We start from the raw sequence: 20,650 nt of genomic DNA on the forward strand, positions 1-20,650 counted from the left end.
TGTAAATCGGGGATGATTATGACTTAGAATGTTTGTAAATCGGAGACGATTATGACTTAGAATGTTTGTAAATTGGAGACATTTATGACTTAGAATGTTTGTAAATCGGAGATGATTATGACTTAGAATGTTTGTAAATTGGAGACATTTACGACTTAGAATGTTTGTAAATCGGAGACGATTATGACTTAGAATGTTTGTAAATTGGAGACATTTATGACTTAGAATGTTTGTAAATCGGAGATGATTATGACTTAGAATGTTTGTAAATCGGAGATGATTATGACTTAGAATGTTTGTAAATCGGCGACATTTATGACTTAGAATGTTTGTAAATCGGCGACGTTTTTGACTTAGAATGTTTGTAAATCGGAGACGATTATGACTTGGAATGTTTGTAAATCGGAGACATTTATGATTTAGAATGTTTGTAAATCGGAGACGTTTATGAGTTAGAATGTTTGTAAATCGGAGACATTTATGATTTAGAATGTTTATAAGGCTTTTTATGTTGTTTACAAATTTTAATAAAAATTTGATGCTTTCCAGATGAAACGCTCTTAAACAGACATCTCACAGACGTATGATTGTCTGTTAAAGTTATTCATGAAAGTTTTTATTTTCTGTTCTTGACATTCAGACTGACCGCACACTTTAAAAAAAGCTGAACGCAGCACAAAATACGGAACAGAATGCACGTGACTCAGCACATGCTTTTAAAAGTTGAAATCCTATTAACTTGACATGCCATCTTAAAAATGCTGCGTTTCTGCCTGAGACACTAAAAAAAACAGCAAGATGCGGTGCGATAGTCAAAGTCGTCCATCTAGAGCATGTTTACATAGAAAAACAAATTAAAAAAACAGTGCAGATGGATGCAAAAAACACATTTGGTGTGAACGGCCCTAAAGTCCACATCTACACTAATCCGTTTTTGTATGGAAAACTTTTCAAGCATCGTTTTCCAAATTATGCAGGAATGGACAGCGCTTTTGAAACACTTATTTTTGGTGGAGGAAAGCGCAGTTCCCACGTGGATGAGAGACGTAAACAATGCCAAATCAGTGCATTTCAAATGAAAATGTATTAGTGTGGATGTGACCTTAGAATGTTTGAAATGTTGGTGGTGTTTGGGCAGTGTGAATTAGTCTTTAAGTGTGACTTCATTTCCATATTAATGTTCCTAATGTTTCTTCAGATGAGTCTCTCGAGCTGAGCGTGATTTGTGCGGCATGTGCAGTCGCTGCCTATGTAGAGCATAGCAAATCTGTCGCTTATGACGGTCAGGATGCTGCCTTAGAAGGCAGCTGCCTATGTAGGAAGTAGGCAGCTCAACAGAATTTGGAACAGAGCTATGATGTTTTGAAAGGAATTCTGCAGTGTCATGGCTTGGCTTGAATAATCAAGTTAGAATAATTTATAGCCCCTTACTACTGGCTTAATCCATCTGCTGTACAGCCAGCAGAGCTTTCAGAGCCCATATTTGATCTCTTTCCATTTCAGACTCTCTCTCTCAACCCATCCACCCCTCTTCTGGAGCTATAAACACAGTCCAGGCCAAACATTAGTCAGTGTTGCTGACACAGCACAGAAATCTGCTGTTCTTACTGGAGTAATGTGTGCAAATCAATGCAACAGAGGTTGTGCAGTCATTGTTGATAGCTGTGTTTGCTGAAGCATGTATACTCGTCCCGCATTGTTTGTGCTACGGACATGAACCAAATCAAAATAACAGCTGTAATTTATGTTACATAAAGGCAGTTGACCAGATTCAAAGGGCAGTTACTTTGACTTTCAAATGCTTTGGGCGTACCTGAAAATCATTGCTGTACAACATGTGACAGATCATCTGGTATTTGATATGAAGGATACAGTGTGACACAATCTGTTACGTGATTTCACGCTCTTCTCTTGACTTCTTATAACATATAATTCCGTCTCATAAAACCAGTGATACAGACGCTGTAAAACACAGTAGATTTGAGCTCTGTTCTGTTGTTTTGATTGAATTATTTACCCATCTGTCTGATCTCTCACTACGCTGCAGTTAAGAGACTTTTCAAACTCTATTAAGGTACTTTTCCAGATGTACTGCCATATCAGTTACTGTATGCTGCCTGGCATGATTGTTCCCGTTTTGTTGTTGTTGATGTCCGAAATCCCACTGTCATTTCCACTGTCAGTTCGAGTTCATGCATGATTGTTTGTTTCTCGTTTTTTTATGTACCTCCGTATTGTGTCTAGCTTAAATTCTTCAAATTGTATGTAAATATCTTATGCTGCCTTTATGTCCTCCTGGAGAGTTCCAAGTTATGAGTTTTACAGTCGTGATTACGACGTGATCAGTGTTTTGAGTGGTTTTGGTCAGAATGAAATGGAAGCAATGGACAACCTCGTACCTTGTTTTTAATTCCCGACAAACTCTGGAAGCTTTTTTTGGGATAGTACAACAAAATAAATAGCAAAGGATGCACACTAGTGTAATTAATGCAATGATGCGAAATGTAATTGGTTTGCATGGTGAAAAAAAATCACACTGAAATATTTTGAATATCTTTGTCTTGTTTAAATTCCAGTAAAATATCTAAACATCCTTAAAACAGATACTCAAAGCAAAATTGCAGAATATATTAAAGGGTTAGTTCACCCAAAAATCATAATTTACTCCCCCTTATGCCATCCCAGATGTGTATGACTTTCTTTCATCTGCGGAACTCAAATTAAGATTTTTAGAAGAATTTCTCAGCTCTTTTGGTCCATACCATGCAAGTGAATGGGTGCCAAGATTTTGAAGCTCCAAAAATCACATAAGCCAGCATAAAGGTGGTTTTACACGGGACGCGGTCACCATGCTTTCCCTATTCAGTTTCAATGAGAGAGAGGTGGCAGGCGGCAAAACTGAGGCGGCAGTCGAAGCGGTGCCGCTTTCCAAGCTCGTTCACGAGAAACCTACTGCTTTGTTGTGCACGACTGCTTGCGGCGTACACCGCGCAAGATAAAAATATTTTATCTTTCCGCGGCTGCCGCTTGTCACTGACCAATCAAAGTCCTCCTGACACATAACGTTTCTTTGAGCGTTTATAGAGACATAAATAGGAAATCGGCCTCATGGAAAGCTGTGAGCGGACGAGTCGGTGTACCAGGTGAAAATAGACTACGGAAACATGTATAGCTTATGTTTGGAAAATAGATGAATGTGCAATGTATACAAATGGGCCATGGACCATATACTTTAATTTTCTCTTCTGCAACAGATGTCTGAAACATCAACTTTAGATAAACAGAAAATACAGTTGCCCAGGTGGGTTATTGGCATAGTGTTTTGTGGATTTTTAATGTTCATTTGTAGCTCTCCCATTTTAATTATTGATGTGATACTATATATACTATACCAATTTGCCAATAAAAATATGATGTAACATGCAGTCTGTTTCTTTATTCATTAAAAAAATGCTGAACTCATCAAATGTGGAGACAGGTGGCAAGACGCCATCAATATTTACAATTACATTGTTTAGCCTTGATATTATAATTTTACATTAATTTGAAAAAATTGCTTATTACAATAATTATAGTTATAAAACATTTTATGAAAAATAAGTGCCATTTTATTTAAGTGCAATCACTTGCATGAAAACTAATACAATATTTACAGTAATCACCTCATAGATGCAGTATCTGGGTGGCATTATTGCACTTCTACTGGCGCTTTTTGCACCGCTTCTCGTGTGAATGGAAAACGCCTGTACAAACGAGATGTGGCAAGATCGCAAGCAAAGCCTCCCCCCCACCATATCCCATGTAAAACTGCCTTAAAAGTAATCCATATGACTCCAGTAGTTTAATCCATGACTTCAGAAGTAATATGATAGGTGTGGGTGAGAAACAGATCAATTTTTAAGTCCTTTTTTTACTATAAATTCTCCTTCCTGCTCAGTCAATCTCCACTTTAACTTTCACATTCTTCTTCTTGTGTTTTTGTTGATTCACATCCTTCATGTTTATTGCCCCCTACTGGGGAGGGAGGAGAATTTCTTGCAAAAAAAAAAGGTCTTAAATATTTATCTGTTTCTAACCCACACCTTATCATATCGCTTCTGAAGATATGGATTAAAACACTGGAGTCATATGGAGTACTTTTATGATGCCTTTATGTGCTTTTTGGAGCGTCAACATTTTTGCACCCATTCACTTGCATTATATCGACCTACAGAGCTGAAATATTCTTCTAAAAATCATAATTTGTGTTCGGCAGAAGAAAGTAAGCCATACACATATGGGATGGCATGTGAGTAAATGATTTTGCTTTTCAAGTAAATGAATGTATAGATATTTTTACTGGAAAACAAGACCATGAGATTAAGAAAATTAGTCCATGCAGTGCACAAGCCTGATGGCACAAACCAGCTAAATGAGTAAACATTTTCTGGCAAGCTTTATTATTATTATTCATCAAAGGTACACAAAATGTGTACAAACTAAACTGTACAGTCAGCCTTCACAATTACAACTTATTATAAAAATATACCTTTTAATTATCTTCTGCCATGACTTTTTACTGGATGTAGTGTTGTGCATGTGTGCTCATCTTGTAAATACAATCATGCCAATATGACTTGAAGGCAGCATCACTCTCCATGTATTTTAGATGTTAGGATTAGAAAAAAAAAAATACTAATTCTGTTCTCTCTCTTGAATCTGAAGGACTCCAGGGCTTATTTCCACCTGCTTAACCAGATCGCACCTAAAGGCCAAAAGGAGGGAGAAGATCATATTGACATCGACATGTCGGGATTCAGTGTAAGTTGAAGATATATTGTGCACATCTTTCATTCTACATTGCTCAGTAATACACCAATATAAAAAAGGAGACCAAAAAACATAATGGTATTAGCTGAGGCCCCTATAAGTTCTTATAATGCATCCAGCAGTAAGCTGCTCTCAGTGGAGGAGGGTGTATTATCAAAGAATATCAAAGCTTTATTCACATCAGCAGCTATTTTTAAGTCAGGACTGAGCTGACCGATCTCAGATGACACACTACAGGAACTTCCTGGAAGTCTCTGACCGGGAGCATCCTGCTTTGCGGAGAGCAGTTGTCGAAAACCAAAAGTTCAAACACAAGTGTTTCTTTGAGGTCTAAACTTGGCATAGGGGGGTAAAACTTTATCCGAGCGCAAGAAAGATGTTATTGTAACAAGATCTTTGATTCAGGGAATGAGGAAGAGGGAGACGGCATTTCCAATACAGGGTAGATCGTTTATTTAAACAAAATGTCCGCTGAACAGCGGTAAAGAAAACCAATAAGGATATCACTGATCCAAAAAGAGGAAACAAAATCAGGGTAGCTTTAAGTCTAACACATGAACAGCACACGAACAGCTTGCTAGCAGGCTGTCTCCCCCTCTGCCGCTGTCTCCTCTCCTTATAAGCCCCATCACTCCTCACTGGAACACAAAACAGGTGTTACGCACAGGTGGAAATCATTCACCACTCATCTCCCCCGGCCTCACTCTCCACAGGATGGCGCTCGGCCACGCCCCCACCCCCGCCAAATCAGCCACAGCCATCTGTGTCCCCGGTCTGTGGACCATCTTGAATTTAAGGGGCTGAAGCGCCAGATACCAACGAGTGATCCATGCGTTGATATCCTTCATGCGGTGGAGCCACTGGAACAGGGTGTGGTCTGAACAGACGGTGAAGGCTCTCCCAAGCAGGTAGAATGGGAGGGTGAGGACCTCCCACTTAATGGCCAGACACTCCTTTTCTATTGTGCCGTACCTTGTCTCTCTTACCGAGAGCTTTCGGCTAATGTACAGCATGGGGTGCTCCTCCCCCCCACCACTGGGACAACACAGCCCCCAACCCCCTGTCTGATGCGTCCGTCTATAATACAAAAGGGAGAGAGAAGTCAGGGGAATGCAAAAGTGGTCCGCCACAGAGTGCAGCCTTTACTAGCAGAAAAGCCTGTTTGCATGGCTCCGTCCACTGGACCGGGTCTGGCGCTCCGTTTTTAGTGAGATCAGTCAGCGGGCTGGTGACGTCTGAAAAATAGGGACAAACCTATGATAATAGCCAGCCAACCCCAGGAACTGTCTCACTCCCTTTTTGGTCTTGGGCCTCAGACAAGCCGCAATGGCTGCTGTCTTATCAGGTTAATCAGGTTAGCCACAGGCAGTTGGGCCTCCCTCGACAAGAGTGGCAGCAGGCGGACCGTCCACTGTGACTGGGGCCAGCCCGACCCCGCAGTGGCTCGCTCAAACAACTCAGTGAACGCTTCGGGATCATCCTGGTGGGCCCATCTTGACCAGGGTGATCTGAGGTGGGGGTCACACGGCCGGTGTCATTGCTGGCAACAAGCTCGGGAACACCTCCCGGTCCTCCGCCTAGGCTTGCAGGAGCACCTCGAAACATTGCTCCTGTTCAGAACAAAGCTCCAGGAGGGCCTGGTGTTGAGTTTGATGGATACCAGCGAGGGTTTTGATGATGTCAGCCAACGGCGAGGGCTCCATGATGGCATATCTCCCCTCAGTCCTGGGTTTCGGCACTAGTGTAACAAGATCTTTTATTCAGGGAATGAGGAAACGGGAGACACCATTTCCAACACCGGGTAGATTGTTTATTTAAACAAAACGTCCGCTTAACAGTGGTTAATGAAACCAATAAGGATATCACCTTATAAGCCCCGTCACTCCTTACTGGAACACAAAACAGGTGTTATGCACAGGTGGAAATCTTTCACCACTCATCTCCCCCGGCCTCACTCACCACAAGATGGTGCTCGGCCACGCCCCCGCCTCCACAGTAATATTCTGTTTTCAATACTACTTACGGTCAAAAATAGTACCTCAGTTTGTAAAAACAGCCTAAAATCTTGTTTACAGTAATGCAGTTATAATTCAAGTCTATGGGACAAGGCATTGCACCAAAATAAATGTTAAAACAAACATTGTTTTGAAAGTATCAACACAAGACTTGATTATACATGTTAACATGAGACCAGTGTGATAACACACCTTGTCTGTGCAAAGTTAAGTCCAATCTTTCACCTCAATGTAAGGACCATGTAAAGGCGCTAATCACTGTAATCGACAGCATATCACAGATAAGAGTTGTGTTGAACCCGATAGATTCCGTAAGGGAATTCCAAAAATGGAAATTCTGTCAGCATTTATTCACCCTCATCTTGTTCCAAACCCATATGACTTACTTTCTTCCATGTTAGATGTTAGAGAGAATGATATTCTCAGTCTCCATTCACTTTCATTGCATCTTTTTGACAAACATTCTGCCTAACATCTCCTTTTGAGTTCCACAAAAAAAAAAAAAAGAAAGTCGTATGGGTTTGGAACAACATAAGGGTGAAAAAATGATGACAGAATTTTCATTTTTGCCAGAACTATCCCTTTAAACGATTGCTTATAATGCAGGTTACGCTGACAAAAGTGACTACAGATTCTCAGGAAGCATGTTTATGCTTAAGATAACTTTTACAATAATGACTTCCAGTAGGCACAATTGGAAAACGAGCTAAAAAACCACATATTGCAGTAACAACACACCCACTGCAGATGCCAGATTACACCCCCAATATACCACGATTCAAATAATTCACTGCTCGAGGACAATAATAAAAATGTCGCCCATGTCCCAGCAGCCTCCAAACACACTAAGGCCTGATGTTTGAATGCTCTGTGAGTCAGGACAGACTGTGCCATGTGAATGTATTTAACCTCACATGCTGCTCAGAGCAGTTGTTATTGACTCTGTGCTGAATGAGATGGCTGTGGTCAGGCTGACAACTGAACATGACCCAGTCTTAAAGGAATGTTCCGGGTTCAACAAAAGTTAAGGTCAATCCACAGCATTTGTCAAATTGTGGCATAATGTTGATTAGCACAAAAAGTAAAAAAACTAATTACGAAACACATAATGTTTACACCTTGAAGCAATACTTTTGAAACAGTGTTAACGTTTATGGACTGGCCCCATTCACTTCCATTGTAAGCACATCACCGTAACAGTGATTTTTGCTTTTCTAAAAATAAACGAGAGACCAGGGTCAGGAATTAATGGGGCCTTGGGGCACTGAAAGTGACAAAAATGCTCCCAAAATGCAGGGGCAAAAATTCCCTCGGAAGGAACGGTTTTTTATTCTGTATTTCCTAATATTTTATTCTAAGCGTAATACATATTATAAAAATATTGAGGTGTTGCTGATTTAAATGTATAGTTAACAGCCTTACTGAATGAATTAGAAATGCATTTTAATGTATTGATTACATTAAAGTATTTTGCATAAAATGCGACACACTGTTTTTTAAATGCCCAAATAAAGGTAAAAAAACGCCCCTTAAAACCAGATCCTGGTTGCAAAAATTTGCCCTAGAATTACAAAGTTAATTCTGACCCTGCCAGAGTCGAGTCAATAAAATGTTTTGTAGTAATCAACATTATGCCACAAATGCTGTTGTTTTAGCTAAACTTGTATTGAACGCTGAATATTTCTTAAATTCCAGTGAAGACAAGTCTTATCGGGATAGTTCACCCAAAAATGAACATTTGGTCAAATCAGCATAATGCCACAAATGCAGTCAGTTGAGCTTAAATTGGATTGAACCCAGAATATTCCTTTAAAGCATTTTTATGGCTTAAAAGGTTGTTTTTTTTGTTTTTGTTTTTCAATCAGAGGAACCATAATTAGATTTAATGGTGAATCTAAGAATTTTTAATCTGATTTGAAATAATCAAGGCATGTTTTTCACTAAATAAATGCAAAAGAAATATCAGTAAAATGTCATCACATGCAACCACAGCCTTGTAGAAGGGCCTTTCAAAAAATAATTGGTGGTTGTAGTTTGTACATTTTGTTTCAGACACTGAAAAAATTATTTTGTGCTTAAGTAAATATTGCAGAAAAATTAAGCACTTTATACACTGAATAAGTGAAAATATGAAGTAAATTCTACATTTGTATTAATTCAAACATGTAAAAATGAATGCTCTAAAGTAGAAAACCTTGTGTTTATTCGCTAATTTGAGTAAATTTCACTGGTAGGTAAATTTTTACGTAACTTTTTGAAGCTGTTGTTTGTAGCATGTGCTGGGCTTGAATAATTATTGAGCTTGCATGGTTTCACTGTTTGCAACTTCACACTGTTTTAATGTTGATTTTGTTGTTATGTTTAGTAACCTCTTGTTTTGTGAAGTCTGAAGTTAATTTTCTACTCAGAATTTCCTGTTCATGATCAAAAAATGTATCTGTTAATTGTTACGTCGTTGTGTTTTGTGCACCAAGTGTTGAGGTCTGCAAGGTGATGCTGTCTAATAGACCATATAGCATGCATTAAGCTTCCCTGTTGGAAGCTTCCATATGTCATGTGACACGTGGTTAAAAGTGTAAATGAAAGTTCAAAATGTGCAATGTTCTTATAAAATGTTTACTTAGTAAAAAAAAAAAAAAAATTAAAATCCATGTTCATCAGATTTTTTAGTTGAAGTTACTGAAATGTTTAAGTTAAATTTACTCACTTCAGTCAATATTATGTCATGAACTAAAATAGATTTTACACCATTAAAATTTACTTAGAATAACTGAGCAAAAACGTGCGAAATAAAAATTAAGTAAATCTTACTCAACATTTTTTTCAGTGTAGGGTTTGGAACACAGCCTTATATTGTATAATTTCCCTGCTGGAAAATAACAGCTAAAACCAGCCTGACCTGGTCAGCTGGTCTTTGCTGGTCTCCCAGCTTGTTAGGCTGGTTTGATGTCACTTTAAGCACTGTTGTGTTGTACACCTGATGAACTTGGCACATTTTAGTACTTCTCTTTTGTTATCGCCTGCTGTTTGATTTTGATTCAAGCGATTTGTTCTCCCACTGACCCATGACGTAAATTGGAGAATATTTGCATATGTGGCTTAAGCAAATTTGGCCCACAGAAGCAGAGAGAAGATTAACCAAGTTTGTCGGATTCTAAGTACAGTGATTATCTATTCAGCTGCAATTCCTGATGTGATTCGTCTGCGTTCTGCAGGAGAAAGATGACCTGAAGCGAGCGGAGTGTATGCTGCAGCAGGCAGACAGACTCGGCTGCAGGCAGTTTGTCACGTCCACTGACGTCGTGTCTGGCAACCCTAAACTCAACTTGGCATTTGTTGCCAATCTCTTCAACAAGTACCCAGCACTGACCAAACCCGAGAATCAAGACATCAACTGGGGACTTCTGGAGGGTGGGTATTATAATTGTTGTTCTTTCCTGTCGCTTTGTACCATTTTAGCATTTACTAAATACATGTGCTATGTAATGATTCAGGAGAGTGGGTGACATTGCCACCAAACATTTGCTTCTAAAGATATACTTAATGGCGTCGTGCATAGGACATCCAGGAGTTATTTATTTATTTATTGTATTATTTTTTTTGTGGAAATGGCACATCAGCCAGACATTCAAAGTGAGGGGCTGTTGGGTAATGTCCTGAGGTTTCAACAGTGTACGCCCTAATGGTATAAAACTGTGCCTCCTTGTGGTAGACATGGGACTAATACATCTGAAGTTGCATTTAGAGTCAGGCCACATCATGCACTTCTTACTGTAAAAATTATCATTTTTATGTCAATAATAACATTGTTACTAGTACAAATATCCATTCCTGATATCAACAATAGAATTGCCGGATCAACGATCTAATTTAAACTAGTAAAAATGACCTTTTTATATCAGTAATTATATTGTTACTATTACAAATATCCATTACTAATATCAACAGTAGTACTAAAACTTGTATAAATTATCATTTTATATCAATATTTACATTGTTATTATTACAAATATACATTACAATATCAAAAATAGAATTACAACTAGTAAAAATGATCATTTTCATATCAATAATTTTATTATTGCTAGTACAATTCTCCATTCCTGATATCAACAATATAATTACAACTAGTAAAAATATTTTTATATGAATAATTTTATTGTTACTAGTACAAATATCCATTCCTGATATCAACAATATAATTACAACTAGTAAAAATATTTTTATATGAATAATTTTATTGTTACTAGTACAAATATCCATTCCTGATATCAACAATATAATTACAACTAGTAAAAATATTTTTATATGAATAATTTTATTGTTACTAGTACAAATATCCATTCCTGATATCAACAATATAATTACAACTAGTAAAAATATTTTTATATGAATAATTTTATTGTTACTAGTACAAATATCCATTCCTGATATCAACAATATAATTACCTGATCAACAATCGAATTAAAACTAGTAAAAATTATCATTTTTATATCAATAATTTCATTATTACTAGTACAACTATCCATTCCTGATATCAACAATACAATTTCAACTAGTAAAAATTATAATTTTTATATGAATAATTTCATTGTTACTAGTACAAATATCCATTCCTGCTATCAACAATAGAATTACAAGTAAAAAATATAATTTTTATATCAATAATTTCATTGTTACTAGTACAAATATCCATTCCTGCTATCAACAATAGAATTACAAGTAAAAAATATAATTTTTATATCAATAATTTCATTGTTACATGTACAAACTAGTTAAAATGATAATTTTATATCAATAATTATACTGCTACTAGTACAAATATCCATTCCTGATATCAACAATATAATTACCTAATCAACAATCTAATTAAAACCACTAAAATTTATATTTTTTTATTTCAGTAATTACATTGTTAGTATTACAAATATCCATTCCTGATATCAACAATATAATTACTGGATCAACAATCTAATTAAAACTAGTAAAATTTATAAATTTTATTTCAGTAATTACATTGTTACTATTACAAATATCCATTCCTGATATCAACAATATATCAAATATTTCATTGGGCCTAGTACAAACATATATTCCTAATATCAACAATCAAATTAAAACTAGTAAAAAGGATAATTTTTCATATCAATAATTACATCATTATTAGTGCAAATATCCATTACTGATATTACCAATAGAATTACAACTAGTAAAAATTATAATTTTTATATTTAAATGTTAGATTTGTCATTTCAGAGATCTGGAAATGGATTTCAGAAATAATTAAATTGAAGAGTAAGATATCTTGAAAGGCTTTCTTAATTGTTGCAATCACATTACAGATATCTGACATTAACATTGCCACTAGTGAAAAAACAAATTTCAGATATCAAAAATTGGCATTTTGGAATGGATTTTTGTATTAGTAACAATGTAATTTTATATCAACAATTATTTTTAGTAAACAGTACAAAGATTATATGTCTATTTGGAATTTCAATTAGTAAGACATTAATTATAGATATCTGTAATTGCATTTTGAACAGGAGTGAATGACGGATCATTGTGAAATTCGACTAGTCAAAATGCAGTTAAAGATATCAATAATTGTGTTTTTACTAGTTGAAATTCCATTTTTTAAATCAAGAATGTGTATTACCGTGAGTAATGACATTATTGTTTATATCAAGAATTAACATTTTTACTAGTGCAAACCTACTGAAAGCAAGCATTTTCACTAGTAGTAATCCCATTGCTGATATCAAGAATTAGCTTTTAAACTAGTGAAAATTTAATTCTGTAATTCTTCATATCCGATTACCGCCTAGTAGATGAAAAAATGTGTGAGAAAGTCAAATAGACTTGTATTTAAGGAGGAATCCAAGCCATTTCTTGAGTCCAGCATGGTGGTGAACTCTTGGGCAGTTAAAAAATTAACTTTTTTAAATTGCTTGTATTTGATCACTGTAGGAGAAACCAGAGAAGAGAGAACATTCAGGAACTGGATGAATTCTTTGGGTGTCAACCCTCATGTCAATCACTTATATGGGTAAATCGCACACACACACTTACCTTTCTGGTCGTAATGGTAAAATTAAAGTTTTTGGTATTTTGCAACTTTTTACTGCAAGCATATACAGTTGAAGTCAGAAGTTTGCATACACCTTAGCCAAATACATTTAAACTCAGTTTTTCACAATTCCTGACATTTAATTGTAGAAAACTTTCCCTGTCTTTGGTCAGTTAGGATCACTACTTTATTTTAAGAATGTGAAATATCAGAATAATAGTAGAGAGAATTATTTATTTCAGCTTTTATTTCTTTCATCACATTTCCAGTGGGTCAGAAGTTTACATACACTTTGTTAGTATTTGGTAGCATTGCCTTTAAATTGTTTAACTTGGGTCAAATGTTTTGGGTATCCTTCCACAAGCTTCTCACAATAAGTTGCTGGAGTTTTGGCCCATTCCTCCAGACAGAACTGGGGTAACGGAGTCAGGTTTGTAGGCCTCCTTGCTCGCACATACTTTTCCAGTTCTGCCCACAATTTTTTTATCGGATTGAGGTCAGGGCTTTGTGATGGCAACTCCAATACTTTGACTTTGTTGTCCTTAAGCCATTTTTCCACAACTTTGGAGGTATGCTTGGGGTCACTGTCCATTTGGAAGACCCATTTGCTATGAGCTTTAACTTCCTGGCTGATGTCTTGAGATGTTGCTTCAATATATCCACATAATTTTCCTTCCTCATGATGCCATCTATTTTGTGAAGTGCACCAGTCCTCCTGCAGCAAAGCACCCCCACAGCATGATGCTGCCACCCCCATGCTTCAAGATTGGTATGGTGTTCTTCGTCTTGCAAGCCTCACCCTTTTTCCTCCAAACATAACGATGGCCATTATGGCCAAACAGTTACATTTTTATTTCATTGGATCAGAGGACATTTCTCCAAAAAGTAAGATCTTTGTCCCCATTTGCACTTGTAAACTGTAGTCTGGCTTTTTTATGGCAGTTTTGGAGCAGCCTTTCAGGTTATGTCGATATAGGTCTCGTTTTACTGTGGATATAGATACTTGTCTTCCTGTTTCCTCCAGCACCTTCACAAGGTCCTTTGCTGTTGTTCTGGAATAGATTTGTACTTTTCACACCAAACTACATTCATCTCTAGGAGACAGAATGCATCTCCTTCCTGAGCGGTATGATGGCTACGTGGTCCCATGGTGTTTATACTTGTGTACTATTGATTGTACAGATGAACGTGGTACCTTCAGGCATTTGGAAATTGCTCCCAATGATGAACCAGACTTGTGGCGGTCCACAATGTTTTTTTTCTGAGGTCTTGGCTGATTTCTTTTGATTTTCCCATGATGTCAAGCAAAGAGGCACTGATTTTGAAGGTAGGCCTTAAATACATCCACAGGTACACCTCCAATTGACTCCAATTAGCCTATCAGAAGCTAATTGCCTAAAGGTTTGACATCATTTTCTGGAATTTTTCAAGCTGCTTAAAGGCGCAGTTAACTAAATGTATGTGAACTTCTGACCCACTGGAATAGTGATATAGTCAATTAAAAGTGAAACAATCTGTCTGTAAACAATTGTTGGAAAAATTGCTTGTGTCATGCACAAAGTAGATGTCCTAAACGACTTGCCAAAACTATAGTTTGCTAATATGAAATCTGTGGAGTGGTTAAAAAATTTTAACGACTTCAACCTAAGTGTATGTGAACTTCTGACTTCAACTGTATCTGTCTGTTATCTAATGTTATTCTTGAGTGAGTAATTCATCTGTTTTGGTCTTCTCAGTGATCTTCAAGATGCTCTAGTCATCCTGCAGCTGTATGAGAAGATCAAGGTTCCTGTTGACTGGAGCAACAAAGTCAACAAGCCTCCATATCCAAAACTAGGGGCCAACATGAAAAAGGTATTGCCTTATGACATTACTAAACAGCCTCATTCATTACATGTCTTGTGTAGATTTGTACATGCTTCATGCTGGAGATTTCTATCAATTTATTTAGAACAGTTTTATCACTTTCAACCAACACAAACTTCAGTATAAAAGCAACATGATAGTGGACTTCAGTAAAGTTTGGGAGTCCTATGTATGTGATATCTCTGTAAAACATGCAAAACATTGTAAATTATGACAAAATGCTCTTTATTGGGTGAATTATTCCTTTTATTGATGTCCGTTGCATGTTTATGAGCTATGTCTATGAGTAAAGCTTGCTCACAGTGAAGCGTGTTCACACGAGAACTTGCGTTGTTTTTAGCAAAACAATGCTAGTTCTCCCATGAACATGCGAAACGCTGTAGATTATGACAGATTTTAAATTTTTGGGTGAACTACTCCTTTTCTTGACGTCCATTGCACATTTATGAGCTCTATGAGAGAAGCTTGCTCACAGTTAGTGCTGGGTGGAATACTTGTGAAGTGTAATCCGGTACTGATTACAAATTACATGAAAAAAAAATGCAATCAGGAACGTAATCTCATAGATTATATTTTTGGGTCACATGCATTTGAGTAGGATAATCATTTTAACATAAAAGTACAAAGAGGAAGAAAATGTATTCCATTCGTTATTGCTAACAAAAAGAGCCTCAGTTTTTTTAACATTTTTAAAAAAGTGCATTAAACATTACATGAATGAAATAAACATTAAATCTAATAGCAATGACAGTGCATGGCCAAAGTTTATAATTCAAAACACTGAGACATCAAGTTCATTTTAAGTGCATAAAACAATAGCAACATAAAGAACATTAATGACCATAAAATCAACAGCAACGTTGCTAGGTCAACGCTTTCATCTGAAAACACTTTTAACCCTTGCTGCTTACTGATAGTCCATCACCTAATCCAAAGCTGAGGTGCAAGATATTATCTTTTGAACAGCAAGAATATTCTAAAAGAGCAGAATATTTAAAACAGCAGAGTTCCACCGAGTCACACAAGGAACAGTTGTGTTATGTTTTCTGTCAAGTTTCATGCATTGGACTCCACTGCATCGGCAGCAACAGTAGAGCGATGGGCTTTGTTCCATATTGCTGCGCATTTTGCAGTTGAACTATTGTGTACCCTGCGGGCAATACCCTTAGAGATGGCATCCACTAGATCCTTTGAAGCAATCCAGTGGTTAAATGCTGAGGTAGAACGCTCCATCTTTAACTGGCTGGGTAATAGCGAGTAATAGTTCTATGCGCAAAACACACAACCCTCCCCCTCTCTTCCGAAAACACTTGAAGACTTACCGAACGTATATCAACGGTGTGCTGATTTAGAATGAAAAATGTAAAAGATTGAAAAAAGAGAATGATTAGGATGATCAATCAATTATTAACAATTTACTGCCATTGCCTTTTTAATGTAATCACGTAATCTATAAAAAGAGTATTTTAAAATGTAATTGAATCCAATTACAATTACTTTATTTTTGTAATCTGATTATGTAATCCAGATTACATGTAATCCATTACTACCCAGCACTGCTCACAGTGAAGCGCATTCACATGAGAACTTTCGTTGTTTTTAGCGCAAAACAATGCTAGTTTTCACACGAACATGCGAAGTGCTGTAAATTATGACAGAATTTTCATTTTTGGGTGAACTACTCCTTTTCTTGACGTTTGTTGCATGTTTATTAGCTCTATGAATGAAGCTTGCTCACAGTGACGCGAGTTCACAAGAGAACCTTCATTATTTTTAGTGCAGAACAATGCTAGTTCTCGCTTGAACATGCGAAACCCTGTAAATTATGACAGAATTTTCATTTTTGAGTGAACTATTCCTTTAAGGCAAGTTTGTAATGTTGATATCTGGGACAAAATGTATTTCTGTCATCTTTATAAGAGCTTGTTTGTCTGTGTGTGCTCTTTCAGCTGGAGAACTGTAACTACGCTGTGGAACTGGGGAAGACCAAAGCTAATTTCTCACTGGTGGGCATCGGGGGGCAAGACTTAAACGATGGGAATCCCACCCTCACTCTCGCCCTGGTCTGGCAACTCATGAGGAGGTTAAGCACAAACTACATTTAGACATACCCTGTTGGCTAAAATAAAAGAGGTACACTTAACACACAGGTTGCTTACGTTAACAGTCGTTCTCTTGTGCTGATGTGTTTTCCTGTAGATACACTCTGAATGTGCTGGAGGATCTGGGAGATGGCCAAAAAGTCAATGATGACATCATCGTCAACTGGGTTAATAAAACACTGTCAAATGCGGGAAAATCAACCAAAATATCAAGTTTCAAGGTGAACTTGAGCGTTTTTATCCTTCATTTATCCAACTGACATTCTACATATTGCAGTAGCTCCATTAATTGTCACATGCTTAATACAACGTCCAATATTTAGTGTACTTGCATGTTTTGATTGAATATCAGAAGTAAGTGTAGTGTTCTGTGCTGTAGGACAAAGAGATCAGCTCAAGTTTGGCAGTATTGGACCTGATTGATGCCATCCAACCCAATTCTGTCAAATATGACCTTGTCAAGAGAGGAAGCCTCAGTGATGCAGACAAACTGGACAATGCAAAGTAAGATTACTTAAGAGTGTTCCTTACTTAATGTGCAACACGATTTGAAGTACTTGTGGAAGGAGAATGTAAGTGGATATATTCTGGTTGTTAATTAGAAAAAAACATCAATATTAACTCTTAGGGTTCTGATAATGATATCTTAAAATCCCAAGATCGAGGGGCCTAGGTAGCTCAATGAGTAAAGACTCTGACTACCACCCCTGGAGTTCGCGAGTTCGAATCCCAGGGTGTGCTGAGTGACTCCAGCCAGGTCTCCTAAGCAACCAAATTGGCCCGGTTGCTAGGGAGGGTAGAGTCACATGGGGTAACCTCCTCGTTGTCGCTATAATATGGTTAGTTCTCGGTGGGGCGCGTGGTGTGTTGAGCGTGGATGCCGCGGTGGATGGCGTGAAGCCTCCACACACGCTAGGTCTCCGCGGTAACGCACTCAACAAGCCATGTGATAAGATGCGTGGGTTGATGGTCTCAGACTTGGAGGCAACTGAGATTCGTCCTCCGCCACCCGGATTGAGGCGAATCACTACGCCACCAAGAGGACTTAGAGCGCATTGGGAATTGGGTATTCCAAATTTGGGAGAAAAAGAGGAGAAAAAAATTTAAATAAATAAAAATCCCAAGATCGATCTTTTACTTTTACTTTAAAGTTTACTTAAGCTTTGGTTGTGTTGATTATCATATCCGGATAATAAATAGCAATTGTACTGCATAGTTTGGGCCAGTTGTTAATTTTTAAAATTAATATTTTTGCAGTTTACCAAGTTAGAATGTTCCTTGAATAATGAACAGCATTAGTGGAGAGAGGATTTCTATTATATGTAAGCTGAATGGGCATTTTCACTGAAATATACCCAAATTAATTACAATCAAATCAAATCATATTGAAATCGGAATCAAATCGAGGCTTGTGAATCAGAATCAAATCAAATCAGAAAATCTGTATTGATACCCAGTCCTATTATGTCTGCTGCTTTGTATAATTAAAAAAATACATTATTAATTGATTATTATATGGAATATTTATATTGTGTATTAGGTATGAAATTCTGCATTTGTATTTTTAACTATAATTTTGAAATGGAAGAAAATAGGGGTCATTCTTCAGTAATTGTTGCAAACCGAACAATTCCAAGTTTCATGAATAAAAATCAAATAGATTGGATATCTTAAATAAATGTTAGAAATTAAGAATGCATTCAAATAAATTATTGTAAGATAGTGTTTTGTGATTACTTTTAAGATTAGAAAAAAGAAAATAAATTTAAATAAAATAAAAACCATACTTTTTTTAGTCCATTGACAATTTCTTTAATGCCTTTAGACTTTTTGGTCAAAAGCACATTATTATTATTATTATTATTATTTTATTATTATTATTGTTAATCATAATAATAATAAATATGATTATAATTTATAAAATAGCCTTAACATTTTCCCAAAAGATTCAATGTCTATGGTATTACCCAAATAACCAAAAATGAAAAAAAAAACATTATTGTCATTTTTTTCACATTATTATTAACATGATTTTTATTATTATCATCATCATTATTATTATTATAAAAATAGACAGGAACCTTGAAAGCACTTGGTGGGTCTGACAGATCTCATAATTTTGGTAAAATCTGTTTGTCTTTCGTGTCACTCATTTTCAGTATATATATATATATATTTAATAACATTTCCACATGCTCTGTAACAAGTCATTAAGTAATATGTGGTCTTTCTAAAGAAATTGTCATTTTTGTATGACTTGAGATGATTGTTGTTATCACCTGTCACAGTGACTCCACAGAAATGACTGTAGGGTAATGATTTTAAAAAATGATTCCGTTCTAAAATGTATGAAAGAATAAGGGTAACACACAGTCCAATATTTCATTGTGGGTCTCATATGTGCAGGTATGCTGTATCCATGGCCAGGAAAATTGGCGCTCGTGTGTACGCTCTACCCGATGATCTTGTGGAGGTGAAACCCAAGATGGTGATGACTGTGTTTGCGTGTCTAATGGGCAGAGGCATGAAGAGGGCGTAAAACTGGACCTTGCCAACCAAACGCTGATGTCTTACCCTAAAGCCATTTTGCTGGATGAAAGGCTTCTTGCTCAGTAAATTTATTACAACCACAATTAATAAAAACAAACAAACAAAAAAGCAATGCCAACAGATGTTAAAGAATCATGTTTCAGTTTGGCAGGACTACAGAGTTGAGTGGAAGTTCTTTTAAAGGGAGAGGTGGTTCTTTAGACCAAAACAGTTATGATTCCACACAGATAGCAGCTCTACATGTCTTATTATGTCTTCAATCAAATGACTTAAGCATATCTGTGTTGGATTCAAGCCATGTCAGACTCTGCTTTGAAATACTGTATTTACATACTTGATAAAGTAAATTTGGGTTAGTTTTAAATGGACATCTCAATTTGACGGCTTTTGAACGTTTTGCATCACAACTGGCCTTATGAGATGCAGTATTGCCTCTATGCAGCACACCATTGCGTTTTTGTTTTTTGTCATTGAAGTCATTGAATTGGACTGCTTATTTTCCTTGTTTTGTACATGTTACAAATTTACCAGAAAATAAATAAATATGTATACATGATTTTCGGTAAAACGCTTTAACACATTCCATAGTAAAAATCTCATTGTATGCATATGTAAATGTATAAGCAACAAGGCTTTTTACGTGCAAGAGAGCTCCGACAGAATGAACTATGCATGATCTATATTTTTTATTTAAAACAATACACTCCTCAGAATATGTCTTAAAAAAAGCTTTAAGCATTAACCAATTCATGCTGTACGTTCAGAGTGAAGATTAAAAATAGAGATGCAACTGTTACTATTGGTTGATAACCGACCAGTTGCTGGGGAACGAAACTGGAAGTGGCTGGTCTTGCCGCAGCATGTTGCTTTTGACCGAAGCAGCTCACACCAAATGTCTGTAACTGAAAAACATCACAAATGAAACAGAAAATAAAACTGTTCATAGTATTTCAGCTTCACCATGTGTTTTTTTTTTTTTTTTCAGTAATTGTTGACTTAAAGCTGATGCAATTTTTCAAAGCTAAAATTATTTCTAGTATCATAGCTTCATATGATTAAACACCTGCTGTATAAGTTAGTCCTTTTGACTTGAAAGTCATTTTTCAAGTCATTTTTACTTGTATAGCACCTTTCACAACACACATCGTTTCAAAACAGCTTTATAGAAAATCATGCATTAACAGAAAATGAAACTGTAATATCTATAAAGTCTTAGAGTCATCATTGTGTAGTTTGA

The 20,650-nt window shown here is 36.4% G+C and overlaps 1 protein-coding gene across 4 annotated transcripts in view; it reads left to right on the forward strand.

Annotated features, from left to right (window-relative positions):
- The window catches only part of LOC127418059 (plastin-3), a 50,242-nt gene extending 29,881 nt beyond the window's left edge, over positions 1-20,361 (forward strand). For all 4 annotated transcript variants that reach the window (XM_051658412.1, XM_051658411.1, XM_051658410.1 and 1 more), the window contains 8 exons: positions 4,705-4,800; positions 10,040-10,235; positions 12,796-12,874; positions 14,632-14,749; positions 16,711-16,844; positions 16,961-17,084; positions 17,243-17,367; positions 19,270-20,361. In XM_051658412.1, coding sequence (XP_051514372.1) covers positions 4,705-4,800; positions 10,040-10,235; positions 12,796-12,874; positions 14,632-14,749; positions 16,711-16,844; positions 16,961-17,084; positions 17,243-17,367; positions 19,270-19,402 — 1,005 coding nt within the window. In that variant the 3' untranslated portion in view covers positions 19,403-20,361. The remainder of the gene's footprint in view (positions 1-4,704; positions 4,801-10,039; positions 10,236-12,795; positions 12,875-14,631; positions 14,750-16,710; positions 16,845-16,960; positions 17,085-17,242; positions 17,368-19,269) is intronic.
- The last annotated feature ends 289 nt before the right edge of the window (positions 20,362-20,650 follow it).

The sequence above is a fragment of the Myxocyprinus asiaticus genome, chromosome 27 (assembly GCF_019703515.2).
Source record: "Myxocyprinus asiaticus isolate MX2 ecotype Aquarium Trade chromosome 27, UBuf_Myxa_2, whole genome shotgun sequence".
In the NCBI taxonomy this organism is placed as follows: Eukaryota; Metazoa; Chordata; class Actinopteri; order Cypriniformes; family Catostomidae; genus Myxocyprinus; species Myxocyprinus asiaticus.